At 34.9% G+C, this 16,239-nt stretch overlaps 1 protein-coding gene across 4 annotated transcripts in view; it reads left to right on the top strand.

Moving 5' to 3' along the window:
- Positions 1-16,239, top strand: part of LOC134527270 (THO complex subunit 1) — a 259,110-nt gene that overhangs the window by 44,257 nt on the left and 198,614 nt on the right. For all 4 annotated transcript variants that reach the window (XM_063359798.1, XM_063359801.1, XM_063359800.1 and 1 more), the window contains one exon: positions 5,071-5,176. In XM_063359798.1, the coding sequence (XP_063215868.1) occupies positions 5,071-5,176 (106 nt within the window). The remainder of the gene's footprint in view (positions 1-5,070; positions 5,177-16,239) is intronic.

Raw genomic sequence — 16,239 nt, forward strand, 5'->3', positions numbered from 1 at the left:
TTCATGCCTTTTGATGCAATATTAAATAATACTTTTAATATTGGTACATAGAAAATGAAAAATATTAATTATAAAACAAAAACAAGTAATTTTCATAATAATAGTAATAAAATTTTCATTAAAAATTAGTTCTGAATGTGTTCAATCAGTCCAATCAATACCCAATTCTAATATTTTAATAACAATTTTGCTCCTTACTAAGTTTAGATGTTACACATCACTGACAATTACTGATAATTAGAGAGGGTGAAAAATAGCATTTATTCTGGTCATTTATAGCATTTAAATATTTACTTGTAGCATTTTTATAGCATTTATTACCAATATTATAGAATTTTATAAGCGCTTCACCAACAACAGGGACATAATTTTTTTTCAGTGTAGATGCTTGGGGTATGTCCCCAGAACCAGGAATGTACTTGTTGATGTATTCCCTTACAGCTGGATCATCGATTTTTCTAAGAGGGATATTAGCCTTGAGAAACATTTTCAGTTTCTTCAATAAATTCCTCTTTCTTAAATTTTGCTTTTTTTTTGGTTATGCAGTGTGGTTGTTAATGTTGCCTGTCGTTTCCTGTCATCTTGCTCAGAAAATTGCTTGAGTCTGTCAATGTGACCCGATGTTTTAATATGTTTTTCCGACGTATCCTTTTTCTCCCAGTTGATGCGAAGGTTGCACGGCTTGCACATCAAAATATTCGTATCGATAACATAAAAATGATGGCCCTTATATTCCGATGCGCGCGAATGTACGGAAACAGACTTGGTCCGCCCCATATTATCATAAAGACGTAAAAACAATTACTGTATGGTAAAATGTGAGCACTTTATCAAAAATCCGCACAAACTACATTTTGTTGACAAACAACGTAAAAACCAACGGTAAAAACAAAGCAAAGATTTACTGCACCGCATAGATAAGCTGCACTGTATGTGTATTGTAGCAAATGGCGCTATGGAAATACATCGAGAATCGTCAATCGATATATCGAACGACGTAGTACTGTTGCCTACGAGATTCAACGACACTACTCGTTCGCAGTAACTTCGATAGTTTCATAGAGAGAATATACCGCGGCCATATTTTATTTCTCTCGTATTGTTTGTAAAGTTGTTGACAATGCCGAAAAAAGTGTTGGCAGCAATTCTTTGGCAACATGGTGGTGTGGTTTGTTTCTAGAGTAAATATTAGGGTTTGATTGTATTTTTTATGTTAGTTTTGCCCGGCAAAGTGTTTACGAGACATTTTTAGTGTCAATTCGCAGGAATAGGGGATTTTCGCATTTAATCGCAAGTAATTAACGAATCGCATTAATTCGCGGCTATATCATTTTTACGATTTTTCACCCTCTCTACTGATAATACATATTCACTCACTTTTTTTATGTTAATTTTACAATGGTTGAAAAACAAGATGAAAAGTGCAACTCTAGTGGTGATGATAGTAACTAAACTAGCAAAAAATGCTGTTTTGTAAACTGAAAACTAAAAGGAAGGTACTCTATAGCTTATTTATATTAGTCGGAAGTGCACATACGAAGTTGAGATTATCTATGGTAATAAGTTTCGGTATTTCCTTTTGTTTGCACGTGTACTACACCCTACATTTTACCGTTTTTCTAGTGTAAAATGACTGCAAAATGTAAATGTAATGATCTAACATTGCAAGTTAAGCTTAATATTATAAAAGAAGTTGACAATGGAGGAAAAACAAAAACTGAAATCGCTAAAGAACTCAATATTCCGCTATCGTCCTTGTCGATGATACTAAAAAATCGTGAAAAAATTGAATTAGCTTTGACGAGTTCTTGCGAGTTATCTAGAAAATGATTGCGTGGTCCAAAACACGAAGAAATTGAAGCTACCTTGTTTCAGTGGTATCAAGAAATGTGTGCAGCAAACTTGCCAATTTCTGGCCCAATGATACATAAAAAGGCAGATTACCTAGCATTGAGATTAGGGATTTCTGACTTTAAGTTGAGCAGTGGTTGGCTACAAAGATTTAAAGATCGCAACAATCTTGTTGGAAAAACTTTATGTGGGGAGTCTGCAGCTGTTGATACGACCAAAGTGAAGGATTGGTGACAGTCTGTTCAGCCAATACTTGATCAGTACAATCAAGATGACATATTTAACATGGATGAGACAGGAATATTTTATAACTTGTTACCAAACAAGACATTGGCTGTAAAAGGTGAAAAGTGCCATGGAGGGAAACACAGCAAAGAACGTGTAACTGCTTTGTTGTGTTGTAACCAAAGCGGCAAAACAAAAATTCCTCCCCTTGTTGTGGGAAAATTCCAAAAACCAAGGTGTTTTAAGAATATAAGCAATCTCCCATGTGACTATGAAGCCAACTCAGCTGCATGGGTAACCATCCCAATTTTCTAGAAATGGTTAATTAAACTTTAAAAACGCATGGCTTGCAAAAACAAGAAAATTTTACTGCTGTTAGGCAGGTGTTCCGCTCACTCTTCTGCAGGACTTGAGCTGTCGCATGTGAGATTCCTGTACCTCCCAGCCAACACAACAAGTTTCCTGCAACCTTTAGATCAGGGGATCATCCAGAACGTGAAAAAAAACTACTCGTCTTACCTCATACTTGATTCGTCAGATTGAGTTGAAAAAGGAGGCAAACTTCAAGTGGAATGTTTTGAATGCAATGAAAAATATTGTTATGGCATGGGATGCAGTTACACCTGTTACCATTGCAAATTGCTTCAGGAAAGCTGGTATTGGTGCCAGTGAAGTTCAGGCTCCAGAAGTAAAAGTAGAAGATTGCAATGTGAAAGAATGGGACCAGCTTGAGGAACATCTACAGTTTCAGGAACCATTCAGTGAGTTTGTGCGAGTGGATGACGATGTGGCAACAAGTGCAGCACCAGTGGATGATGAACTGATGTGTATCAACAAGGCTCAGTCTTGTGCTGTGCACAGTAGCGGATCCAAAGGGGGGGCTAAGGGGCTCAAGCCCCCTCCAAAAGCATCTGGGTCCACTATTGTTTTAGTGTTTGCCTTGTTAAAGCCTAGCCTCAGCTGGGTCAAGCCCCTCCCAAACCAAAATCCTGGATCCGCCACTGGCTGTGCAGGCAAGTGTTGACGAAACTGTAAGTGAAGAAAATGAAGATGATGAAGTGTGTTCATCACTACCAAGTAAGAAGGATGCCAACAGTGCTTTAGCAACATTAGAAAATGTGCTATCAAATATTGATGTTGGCACTGATACACTTCTGGCCTTTGATAAACTTTGTTCTACAGTAAACAATGCCTATAAAAACAAAATAACGCAAACCAGAATTGACACTTTTTTCAAACCGAAGGTTGAAACAGATAATGTTTGAATCTATTAAGTGCTATGTAATTTTGTTTGCAAGTTTTTTTAAAGGTTTTTGTTTGTATGGGTTCTTCTGTAGGTATTGCATTGAGTTGGTTTTTTAGTGTTTTTAAATAATTTTATGTATGTAGTGAAGCCAGCATATATTACAAACAGAGTATTTTCTTGTTGGTTGTAACTATAGTTATATCAATTTTTTTTTTCCTGTTGTGATAATTTCCAATAGTTTGGTTAATACAAACCTCGTTATTACAAAGTGCTAAAATTTGGACCCTTCAGGTTTGTAATAATGAGGTTTGACTGTAGTGAAGTCATTTGATTACATACAGTCATTAACAATGTTTATTTGTATTGTGTCCTTTTTAGTAGTTTAATTTTTTTACAGCCATTTAGATGTATGTATTTATTGGAACTTTCAACTTACAAATTATTGAGCTCAGAAGCATGAAGCAGTGAGGTAAGTTTGTAGTTTGTCCCCCAAACTGTCTAACTTGTTCCCAGCACCAACAGTGCAGAAGATCAAAGAAGGGCAGCGATAAAAACACAAGGAGTCTAAATGGTCACCTGATTGCTGTGTCGTTTTGGCAGTCAGCAGAGAATCAGGAATGCATTGTTAATTTTCATTGGATTACGTATACTTATTAATGCTTTGGATCTTATGCTGGTTGGTCAGGGGAAGGGGGAGTGTTCTTAATTTAAACTGTACACAACCCCTCACTCATACACTAGCACTTCAACCAACTGCTCTGAACTCTGCCAGTAGTTAAATTGCTTGTAGTTTTGAGAAATAAGCACAAAATGAAAATACAGTTGAATATGTTTTTACATTCTCAGTTTTTATACATTACTGCATTTTATACTGGCTTCCTTCTTGGTCCCTTATAATGCTAATTGCAGTATCAATTTCTTTATTATTTTTTTAATTTTTGCTGCTTTCTATATTACTTTATCTTTTACTTAAGGTCTCATCATGAGCTGTGTATGTAAGGGTACAATGTAAACTTTTAGTTCAAGAGTGCCTCCATCATTGCTGCACTCTAGTTTTTTCATCTTAATAGAGTGTAATTTAAATTATTCATTGCAGTGGCAGTAGTATTAGTAGACTTTGATTTTAAATTCTCTTTCTTTTAAGAAGTAAACAGCTTGAGAAAAGATTTTTGACTCTCGATTGCATGTTATTAAATTAATGTTACACGTCTGACTCACCAGTTATGTGTATATCTTTAACCATGTTTAACTATAGGCAATTAAGAGTTTTTTTTATTTTTATTTCACGAGACATAATACTGTGCAAAAATGTTGGATGTATTTTGAATGACATATGGTAGCTCCCATTTTAGGACATATTTATCATGTCATAAATGAAAATATTTGAAGGAATCTGAACTTCAATTCCTTGAACTTTTAAATGTTAATGGTTGTGTAGTCTAAGTGAGGTCATACATTATACATTTTACCTCCACTTTTTTCCTAGCGTGCATCACTTCTCTTAATTTCTCATCCATATATCTTGTTATAGTGCGTACGCCATAGTCACTGAACACACAGTGTTATTGTTTTAGGGATATATTTGTGTTGTCCTAACCATGCTGTGGGTGGTCCTCCAACACCCAGCAGCAGCCCACGGCTAGCGATCATTGCTTTGCTCCTCCTCACGGACAGCCGTGAGTGAGTGGCAACTGTATGGTTCTCATGTCTCCATGCTAATGTTATGTCCATTGATTGCCAACTCCCAGAATGAAGCTGGACTACAACCTTTACTGCAAGTTCTGGGCGTTGCAGGATTTCTTCCGCAATCCTAACCAGTGCTACAATAAAATGGAGTGGAAAACATTTTCATCAGTAAGTGCTACATCTATCACTAGAAGTAGTGTTGTGTGGCAGCTACTATCGTTCTACAAAACTTTCTGTTTTTGCACGTGATAGCAGTGCCAATTTAAGTAAGGAAAAAGTAGAATAGTCTATAGTATATATATTCTATATATCTATAGTAATATATATAAGCTGAAAATTTGAGAAAATCATCTTGATGTAATACATCATAAAAAAACAAACAAATAATTTATTATTTTCTTTACAGTAATAACAATAATAATAATGCCAATAAATTTTTGTGAGTATGCAGCAGTGAGTTTTTCAAAAATTATTGTATGTTAGTTTCTATTTTTTCTTCATATTATTTTAATTTTGGTAGAGCATATTTAGGTCAAGATATTTGCTGCTTAGGTCAGGATTCATTGAAAAATTCACACACTTAGTCAAATTTTAGTTGTAACTCTTGAGTCTGGTTATTTCTCCTACATAATTTGAGAAATTGTCTGTCTTAATTTTCTTGGTTAAATTTCCTTCAAAGAATTTCTTTAAATGAAAATGTTGGAAAGAGTTAATTATTTTTTGTCTTACTAAAAAAACTATTTTGGTTTTCAGCCTGTAATAACTACATTCTAATAATGTAGGTGACAAATATGTACTCGCTTCGATACTTGTTTATGGATTTTGTTTTATAAATTTTTGTAGCCATTAGTCTCATTTTGAACATCTTTATTCGAGCTTGAAAAATTAGTTTATTTTGTATATCTTAATATTAGTTTTATTTAAAAACGAGGTTTATTAAACTCTGGTTGGAGTTATGCCTACCCTGAGCGAGGTTGCTGAAGTCCTCTGACAGAGCGGTATTATGGACATTGGTTTGAACTAGGGATGGGTCGGTACCGGTTCTTGGTTCCTACGGTTCTCAGCATTTTAACCAGTACCAAGAACCGCAGCTTAAATGTCGGTGCCAGTACCGGTACCGGCACCGGTAGTATAGCAAAACCCTTTACGAAAATAGTCCTTCACTACAACTTAACTGCAGCATGAAATGGCTCAACTCACGTCCAAATTATTTTTTTTTTTACATCTCTAACTATAAAATAAATTTCACGTGAAAATATTTAGTATTCTCGTCAAATCTGTAAAGAAAGTACGTTTTCAATTAAATTATAACAGTTGAAGGTGCCATAGATGTTGTTCATTGATGTGTGCAACTGTATAATGTGCCTTAGCAGAGAGATGAAAACAGAAAGACGCCATGTTTGTTTTAATGGTTTTTAAAATAGGTAGCTAATGGAGTCGTTGACAGGTAAGTATATGTGACTGGTGTATAAAGAACAATTAAAAGTGTAACTTCCATATTATATTTGTTTAATAGAATTGATGATTTATTTTAAATATTTCCGTAATAATTTTCAGCATTCTGAAATTTTATGCTTTTTGTGCATTGCTGTTGAGTGTAAGTTCACTGCATCTGTAGCCATCTAGCGGAATGGCTAGTAACTTTCTCTTTTAGGCAAACAGGATTGCTTTGAAATTTTTTAGTGTTAATAGGGTTGATGAAGATCCTGCGGACACATGATAAAACCAGGAAAAAACTGGAATTGACCCATCTTTAGTTTGAACTCCAGTGTGCCTAGGTACCGTCCAGTGTACTACAGTTCTTTGTAGTCACTCCAGCCAGTGCAGGGAAGGTTCATTTCTGTAGGCTACGGCTACTCAGGTCAGTATCCCAGGTCTGGGCAGTCTAGTGACCTGCTGTTGACGAGATGTTCAACCAACAGGCCTTCTAACATTATCCATTACTCCTTACATGTCAAATTAGAGATATTTCACAGTATAGTTGTATTTTCCTAATGCATGTTAACAATTGCCGATTACTAAGTGCTTAATGTTTGTGACCGTTACATCATTAAATCATTTTTACTACTAATTTTTTAAGTTATACTTATTTAGAGATACTAAGGGTAAAATTTTAGAAAACAATAGAAATGCAATGTAGTGCGTGCACACCATGGACGGAAGATTGTGATGAATTCTAATACGCATGCATATTTCTGTTATACCTATGTGCCAAAGTCGTCCAGACAGCTGACTCCGTGTGGCTGCGTTAACCTGTATATATATTTGCTTTCATGAACATCGGGGGACGTATCAGGCATATCAGTGTGGCAAAGAACACTTTGGATAGAAAAACTATCTTGGAATACATTTTATAAACTTAAGTAGTCACCAAAAATAAATTACAAATTAAATACGTTATTATGTAGGGATTATAATATTGATAACAAAATATTTTCCACCAAATATTAATGTCTATGTAGCTCAGTGGTTTAAGTGCATGGTTTCGCATTATATCTTTCCAAGTTTGAATCTCAATCCTGGTTAGTACTTTTTTTTTTTTTTACCTTTTCTTACATTTTAAGACTATTATAGTTCTGAAAAAATTATATCAGTCCATTTGTTTGGTTATTTTACACTAAGTAGGTATACATCATTTATTTTTTAATTATAATTAATATCAATGTTATAACAGTGTAGCTATCAAACCTGTAACAAAAAATTCCCTGACATTTCCAGGCTTGAAAAAAAAAATATTTTCTCTAACCACTGATGTTAGTTAGTCGCTAGTAACTACCAAAAATTCAAGTTCAAAATCATGATTCATAGGCATACTACACTTAACAATTGCTGATTACTTACAACCAAATATGAATGGGAGAAAACTCTTTGTAACACTTAAGACAGTATTCCAAGATGTTCTGATAAGGTAACGAATAAGCACTGCCTTGTTGGGATCTTGCGGACCGTATTCCAGAAGTGTCCAAACCGAATCCCAGTATGGGGATGAATTGGCAATTTTAATAAATAATGCCCTGCACGAGACTAGAAACTGGTTTCAACGCATTCTTGCGGATGTTGTGCATCCACTGAAACAATTTTTACAGCAAAAATAATGGAGATAGCAGCACCAATGCACAAAAATAGAACCGCATAAATGCACTAAGCAGACACTGCAGTAGGCTCATTGCTGAGAAATGTATATATAGAAGTGTAGTTGGTTACCTTTGCTTGATAGTAAAATAAGTATTCAAAATGTTTTAAAATAAAAATGGCACTACATTAAAACATGCAGTATGTACTTCATGTAGGCAATTTTTTTTCTACCCTGCTGTAAATTTACTGAAATGTTAATTAGGCGGTATTGTTAGCCAAGCAACGATATGTATTAAAAATTGTTACAGTAATTTATCAAAGAAATAATATTTAATTTAGTTTAAACGAGTTATAGTGTTCATAATGCAATAATGCATTTTATAAAGAGTTTTAAGAAAATTTTCCCTCTGCTGGATTTTGAACTTGCTACTACCCATATTCTTTCTTCTGTACCATGCACATTACCTCTCTGCAATGGAAACACAAAAAACTAATAGAAGAAAATATGTGAATTCAGTGGTGTTATTCTAATTTTCTGAAGTACTTGTTAAGAACTTGACCATTATTTATTGTAATGACCATTAAAGTGTACAAAATGTATTTCAGGATTGTTTCGCTACCATAAAGATATACGTATTTGGCAAACCAATTCGCTCTATACGTGCCCCGATGTTCACAAAAGTGTATATGTGTGTGTGTTTATGGTGCCAGGCGTGGGTCTGTCATGTGTCTGTGAATGTGCGGTATTTTAGGCAACGGATAGGACATCAAAATCTATTCCCTGAAAATAAGGCACTGGCTGTGACCTGTCTAAGGGTTTGGAAGTGGTTTTACGAACTTGGAATATGGTTAGGGTACAGGTGTATGTTTTATATTCATCACCTGAACCCTTATTTTTGTGTTTTTTGGAATACCGGCCTTAGATACAGGTTGGAAAGAGGAAGAAAAGAATTGTATGTGTAACCGGTACAAAAAAAAATCCGCAGTAATTTAATTTTTCAGTAACATCATCTTTATAAATGTTCCTTTGACTACCTAAAAAATTCCCTGACATTTAACCTGACTTTTCTCTGTTGCTAAAAACCTATTGACTTTTCCATGCTTTCCCTGTTTTCCCTTTTGCTAGCCATCCTGTTAAATACAATCAAAATGATTGATCAGGCATTTGTGAACATATGAATGTACAAATGACATAATATGTAAAGAAAAGTGTATGTTTTTTTTTATTATTAAAATCTGTAGTTATATTTGTAAATTTCTAGCTTGTTGAAATTTTGCACACTTAACCTCTAAAACAAGATGAATGTCTCTGTCTACATAAGATTTCACAAAAATCTTTCTTACCTCATAAAACAGATTTTTGGTACTTCTCACTCAATGAAATTTGGCCCAAACGACAAATCAAATGAAATAAAATGTTGCATATCTAAATGCTATGCTCTTTATTTTGTAATTTTTTATAAATATCGCAATAACTTGCTATATAAAAACATAGCTAGCTGTTCTAGAAGTATGTGCAACTCTATGATGAATATCATCAAATTTTGACTAAATAATTACATCCCATATTCACCTTTACATTTTCTATGTTTTTCCTAGTTTCAAGAACAAGGCAATTGACATCTGATAGTATTTAGTCAAATATTGTAGAACAGTGGTTCCCAACCTGGGGGCGATCACCCCCAAGTGGGCGATTTGGGTTATCTGGGGGGCAATAAATAAGTTGGGGGGGGGGGGCGATTTGGGGGCGATGAGTATTCAAAGGGGGGAAAAATTAAAATAATACTGTACAGTACAAGTTGCCGTATAGCATGAGTCACTAGCTATTCTTAGCCGGCGAGTTCACTGCACTCACCCCTCTCCACAGTCACCCACCTGTTCTTGCTCAGTGTGGTCGACTGGTGACTCAACCCCCTCCCCCTCCAGCTATCACAACACACTTGCCATTGACCTACATTCGTCTTCAGTCTTCACCAGTCTTTGTGTGCCTCACCATCAGTTTTTGTGCGTGTCTTTTCTGCTTTTGTGCGTTTGTTTTGAAGTGTAGAAGTTCATGCACAATGGAATCAAAAAAGAAAAAGTTGATAAACGGACTAATGTGAGTGAATTATTTAAAACACGAGCAACCGATCTTGACAAAGGTCTTCTTTCTTCTTACGAGGTGTCTTTATTGATCGCTAAATGTGGTAAACATCACACAATTGGCGAGACACTTGTTATTGTTGAAATCATACTAGGCGAGGGCACTAGTAATAAGATAAGTCAATCGGTTCCTTTGAGCAACAATACTGTTTCCAGGCGAATTGACGAAATGGCCACGAATGTAGAATCCAAACTCACCAATTTGTTGAAAAAAAGTAAATTTGCATTGCAGATTGATGAATCAACTGTGATTGATAACAAAGCAATTTTATTAGCTTATGTGAGGTTTATCAATGAACAAAAGGAAATTACCGAGGAAATGTTGTTTGCTAGAACTTTGATAACTGATACGAAGGGATCGTCGATTTTTAAAGCGTTGCAAGGTTATTTTGAGGAAAAAGAGATTCCTCTAAAAAAAACGTGAGTGCTTGCGCACAGATGGTGCTCCTGCCATGTCAGGTCGTCATGCTGGGTTTCTAGCTCACCTTAAGAAATAAGTGCCAGAGGTCATCACTATTCACTGTATCATTCATCGTCAACACTTAGCTGCGAAAAAATAGAGTGGTGTCCTGCATGAAACCCTACAACTGGTTATTGCTGGTGTCAACAAGATCAAAGCTAATCCCCTCAATGACAGTTTGTTCCGATAACTTTGCCATGAAAATGATGAGGAATTCGAACGTTTGCTTCTACATACGGCCGTGAGGTGGCTTTCCAAAGGAAACTGTTTGCGCCGTTTCTTCGAATTATTTGACACAGTTACCGAGTTTCTCGACACGTCTGATCCTTTTTTAAGTGATAATTTGAAGCAACACAAGTTGGACTTGCATACCTTACAGATATTTTTGAAAAAATGAACAAAGTCAATATAAGGCTTCAAGGAAACAAGATGAACCTTATCAAGGCCAAAGGAATTATTTCATCATTCATCGCCAAGTTTGATATTCACAAGGTAAATATTGACCGTAAATAGCTGATTCAGTTTTCGACCCTTAAAAAGTGTTCTGTGTCAGATAGCGAGATTCCTGAACTCCCAGAAGACAAAATCCTAATTTTTACTGGTCACCTTGACCAGTTAAAAACTGACATGCAATCAAGATTTGAAGATTTGATCCAGTTACAAATTCTGGATTGGATTCTAGATCCATTCTCGTTTGAAGCTGTGGATAAGCTTGATAACTCTTTGCAGACGGAGTTTCTAGATCTGAAGTATGACTGTGAGGCGAAAATCATTTTCAAGCAGAGCGGTTACAAGTTAGCATGGGTGAAGCTTATGGACATTTATCCATAACTGTGGGGAAAAACTGAACCACTTCTCATTTCGTTATTATCAACATATTTAGTTGAAAAAGGATTTAGTTCTGTTGTTCAGCTCCTCACAAAACAAAGAAATAAGTTGGACATTTGCCTAAAAGGAGATTTGCATCTGAACTTGACGAACATGAAGCCGTATATTTAAGCTTTAACTGAAATCCACCAAGCACAAGGCAGCCATTGAAAAGGTAAAATAAAACAATAACCAAGTTTTCAAACTTTCAATTGACCTTGAATGATTGCTACAGCCAGGGCCGCTGAGAGAATTTGTGGGCCCCTGGGCAGTTGGGGTAGTAGGCCCCCTTCCTTTTTTTTGCATACCACTACTACGTACTACGTATACCATAAATATATATGGTATCGTAAAATTGCATCCTTCATTTGAACATGCAGTAAGTCCTCTATTTACATCGTACCGATTTACGTCGTTTCGGATTAATGTCGCTAATGTTTGAGTACTCATGTTTCAATTTAAGTTGTCGCCGATTCACAATAACGTCGTTTACAATGACCGTAAATCTTTATTTTAACCAAAACACCGTATATAATTCGTTTATAATTCTTTGTTTCCTTCGGTAGTTAATTTATGCTATGTAGCGTAAGCTACACGTTCACCGCCTTATCTTATCATACATCATGAGGGACGCTTCCTGCTCTCCGCTGCTCTCCGCGCGGTGATGCAATACTACCAGCCCGCCCGCTCGGCCACCCACGTATCTCGCACGTAGAAGTGTTATCTACTTCCCGCAACGACACAGCATTTTCTCCAACCCCTTTTCGTCCAACTCCTTGGCACTTCAGTAGAGGTGTAAAAGTAACTAAAAAAAGTGTACCCATATGTATTCGTTACTATAACAATTAGTACTCGTTACTTTCGTATCGTTACTCGTTACTTCTGATACCGCATAACATGCTATGTTATGTAACAGCAACGAATCGAGTCGTATTTCGTACGCGTACAGTATGACGTCGCGTAAATAATAATAAATCGAATATAAACAATTAAAAGTATTTGATAATTAACAGCTTTTGTTAACCAAGAAACAATAAAATCTCATTAGAGAAGCTTTATTATAATATCTCTTTTAAGATAAGAACAAAAAACGTGAAAATACGCGATAATAAAAAACAAAAACATACATATTTATAATTTGTAAAAAATACTTTCTTACGTTGTTTCTGTTCCAATCTCAAACTTTGTCTACACACACAATACCTTTAATAAACAGTAAAAAACTTGGACGACGAATTTCCAAATTATACTTTTCTTAATAAACAAACATCGTTCTTTGTAACGAATAAACGCGCGCATGCGTAAAACATACGAAAAATGCGAGTAACGAAATGCATTCGTGTGTAACGTTTCGTTACTCGTTACTATAGAGCATCCCACTCTTAGATTGCAGTATGGAAGTAAATGGGCGCATTCTCTCTCTCTCTAACACACGTCGATTGCCGTTAGCACTGTCCTTGTTTCTTCGTGCGTTGTTGCCAAATATCAAACGAAATTTAAAATTTTAATTTTTGGACCAAGCTTTTTTTTTCATATTGTATAGAATCAAAATACGCATCAGGCAATGCTTATTTTGAATACTTAACAATATTTTAAGTGTCCGAAAAAATTAAAAAACATAACTTATTCGCTGCGAACTGTTTTGAAGTATTCCGATATGTTTCACATCAAAAAAAAAAAAACCTACATGTGTATTTCATTCAGATTTTTTTTATTAGTAAATTAATGCCTTAGGACGCCACCGAACAAATGTTAAGACAAAAACTGTACAGGTTTCACTTAAATAATTTTTTTAATATATTGAAATGCATTTTCTCACAAACTGACACATCAAAAAGTTGACCCGCGGAAAATTTTTTTTCTATTAAAGATAGATGGGGGACGAAAGCAAGAAAAATGTTCACAATGAATTGAATTAGTTTTTTAAAAGTAGCGCCATCTCAATTGCTTCTACAGTTTCCGTGGAAATAGCTGTTAAAGATGTGTCTTATCAGTACAAGAGCGCGCGCTGCCGTCGTAAGAGGAAACAGGGCCGTGTGTTTAGATAAGTGGGGTTCTGTCCTACAAGCAATTTCAAATACATGGCTTCCTTAGTCAACAAAAAATATTATAATCGATTTTTGAACATAATATTTAAAATGTATGAAATAAATACGAAGGAATTTAATAGCGATCATGGTACAAAATTTTGAATTATTTTTCTATCCTTCTCAACACCAAGCATCTTATCAAACATTGTTTTAGACAAAGTTTTGGAAAATAATTATGATATTATTACAAACAATTTAAACAGATTTGATAATGTGTCTACTAAGGCAGTTATGTTTTTTTGTCCGGTGAAAATTTTTTTCGAACCCATGCAGTTATGGCTGGTCGTATCAAAAATGTATTTAGAAAACATTTTTCGGCATTAGGTAATCCGAGTTATCATACGTTAAAACGGATTCGATATTATTCATATTATGGGAGTTGTTGCGATTTTTCTGTTTTTCAAAAAATCTTCCCCATTTCGAACCAATTGTTCGGATTTTTCCCATAACTTACTCGACCGAGAATTTCCATTACCGTATTTTATTTATCATTTTGGACATGACTTGTCCAAAAATACGGCATTTATCGGGCCCATGAAAATGTGATATATATATATATATATATATAATTATATAGGTATATATATGGGATTTTTAGAACAGAAAAGAAAACTATAAGAAAATTTCGTCTACAATAGGTAGTTTTTATTTGAAATTTACATAAAAGTGGCATTATTACAAATTTATATTGTAATAGTATAAAATATTATAAATTACGATATGATTTCTTAAAATGCTTCTTGTTCTATCCAAATTACAAAGACACACATCTCCTGAAATTCGTAATGTGTTAGAGATTTGGCAACAGCGCGCGCCATAAGCCGTGTACTGCAATCTAAGAGTGGGACGGGCTATAGATGCCGCACCCGTTACTCAGTAACGAATACATACGGTTTGCTACAGCTCTACACTTCAGTCGCTATGATATCATTGAGTTGGCCGGAGTTTTGAACGTGCCGTTGTTAACTTTATCGTGATTAAATGCGTTTGTAGTAGGCCTACAGTATCAGCTCACTGCTATTTATGATTTTTTCTTCATAAGATGTCTTCCAAACGACTATATATCTGTTTTTATATTTCAATCAATAAAGGTAATAAAGCAGCTGGTTAAATAACCATTCTATAAAGCTGAGAAGTACTAGTTGGACTTGTTTCCCACGCTGTCGGTTGTAATTTGCTGATAAAATTGCCCGTTGTCACGTCTGTATGCCAGCGCTTCCGGCCGACCTTGGGCCGTGGTCGGCCGGTGGCATGAAACATGGCTCATTTTGCGTCGTTTCTATTTACGTCGCGGTTTTCAGGAACGTAACCCCGACGTAAACCGAGGACTTACTGTTCATAACGATTTCCTAGTTACGCAAAAAAAAAAGAGCATTTGCGTGTATTATCTCAGTGCACTTTTACATTGTTAATCCCATCAAAATACAAATAATAATTAATTTTGATGTATATATTGCTAAAAAAAAAAAAAACTTAAATGGTAATCAGAAATTGCATTATTATATGGTATCGTAAAATTGCATCCTTCATTTGAACATACATAACGATTTCCTAGTCACGCAAAAAAAAAGAGCATTTGCGTGTATTATCTCAGTGCACTTTTACATTGTTAATCCCATCAAAATACAAATAATAATTAATTTTGATGTATATATTGCTAAAAAAAAAAAATCTTAAATGGTAATCAGAAATTGCATTATTATATGAGTGTTTAAAATACATAAGTATAATAATTTATTCTGAATATAAATATTATTAAAATTATTTAAATTAATAATAAATTTTATTACTTCCAAAACATCAAACACACTGAACCACGTTCATTAAATTGAAAAATTTTAATACATATTAATAATTTATACAAATTAATTTAATACCCTTAGTTCGATGCAAAATCATAAATGACATGCATTTTAAATAACAATGATATATATTTTATATCCTACTAAAACACAACAATTCAAATGTCATCTTTTTAATATATATAAATCTCGTGTCACAATGTTTGTCCTCAATGGACTCCTAAACCATTTAACCGATTATAATAAAATTCGCACACCATGTGCAGTTCGATCCAACTTGAGAGATAGGATAGTTTAAATCTCAAATTATAGTCGCAATTTTAATTGATTGCTATTTATAAAAGCGAAATACCACTCACTGACTCACTCATCACGAGATCTCTAAAACTATAAACCCAATTGACTTGAAATTTAGCATAATTATTCATTTTGTGATGTAGACGCTCACTAAGAACGGATTCTGCGGAAATCCGATCCCAAGGGGAGTTTCGTAGGTGGTTGAGGGGGGGGGGGGGGGGGGGTAATATATCAAAATTTCCATTTTTTGGTAGGAAATCACCATGGCAACGGCTGTTGCTTTGTTGATGCTTCATTCGTCTCTATGACAACGACTATTTCATTGTTAGTGCAGTCCTCATCACCGTTGAAATTTAGCTGGTATCTAAATATCAAAAATTACCCTTTTTTTTTCAAGTATTTATATTTTACAGACTTGAAACTGCACAGTAATGTTCCTTATGTTACGCAGGATGACATTTTCCGAAAATTAGATCCCATGGGTGGTTAAAACAAGGC

This window comes from Bacillus rossius, chromosome 1 (genome assembly GCF_032445375.1).
Source record: "Bacillus rossius redtenbacheri isolate Brsri chromosome 1, Brsri_v3, whole genome shotgun sequence".
NCBI classification, from domain to species: Eukaryota; Metazoa; Arthropoda; class Insecta; order Phasmatodea; family Bacillidae; genus Bacillus; species Bacillus rossius.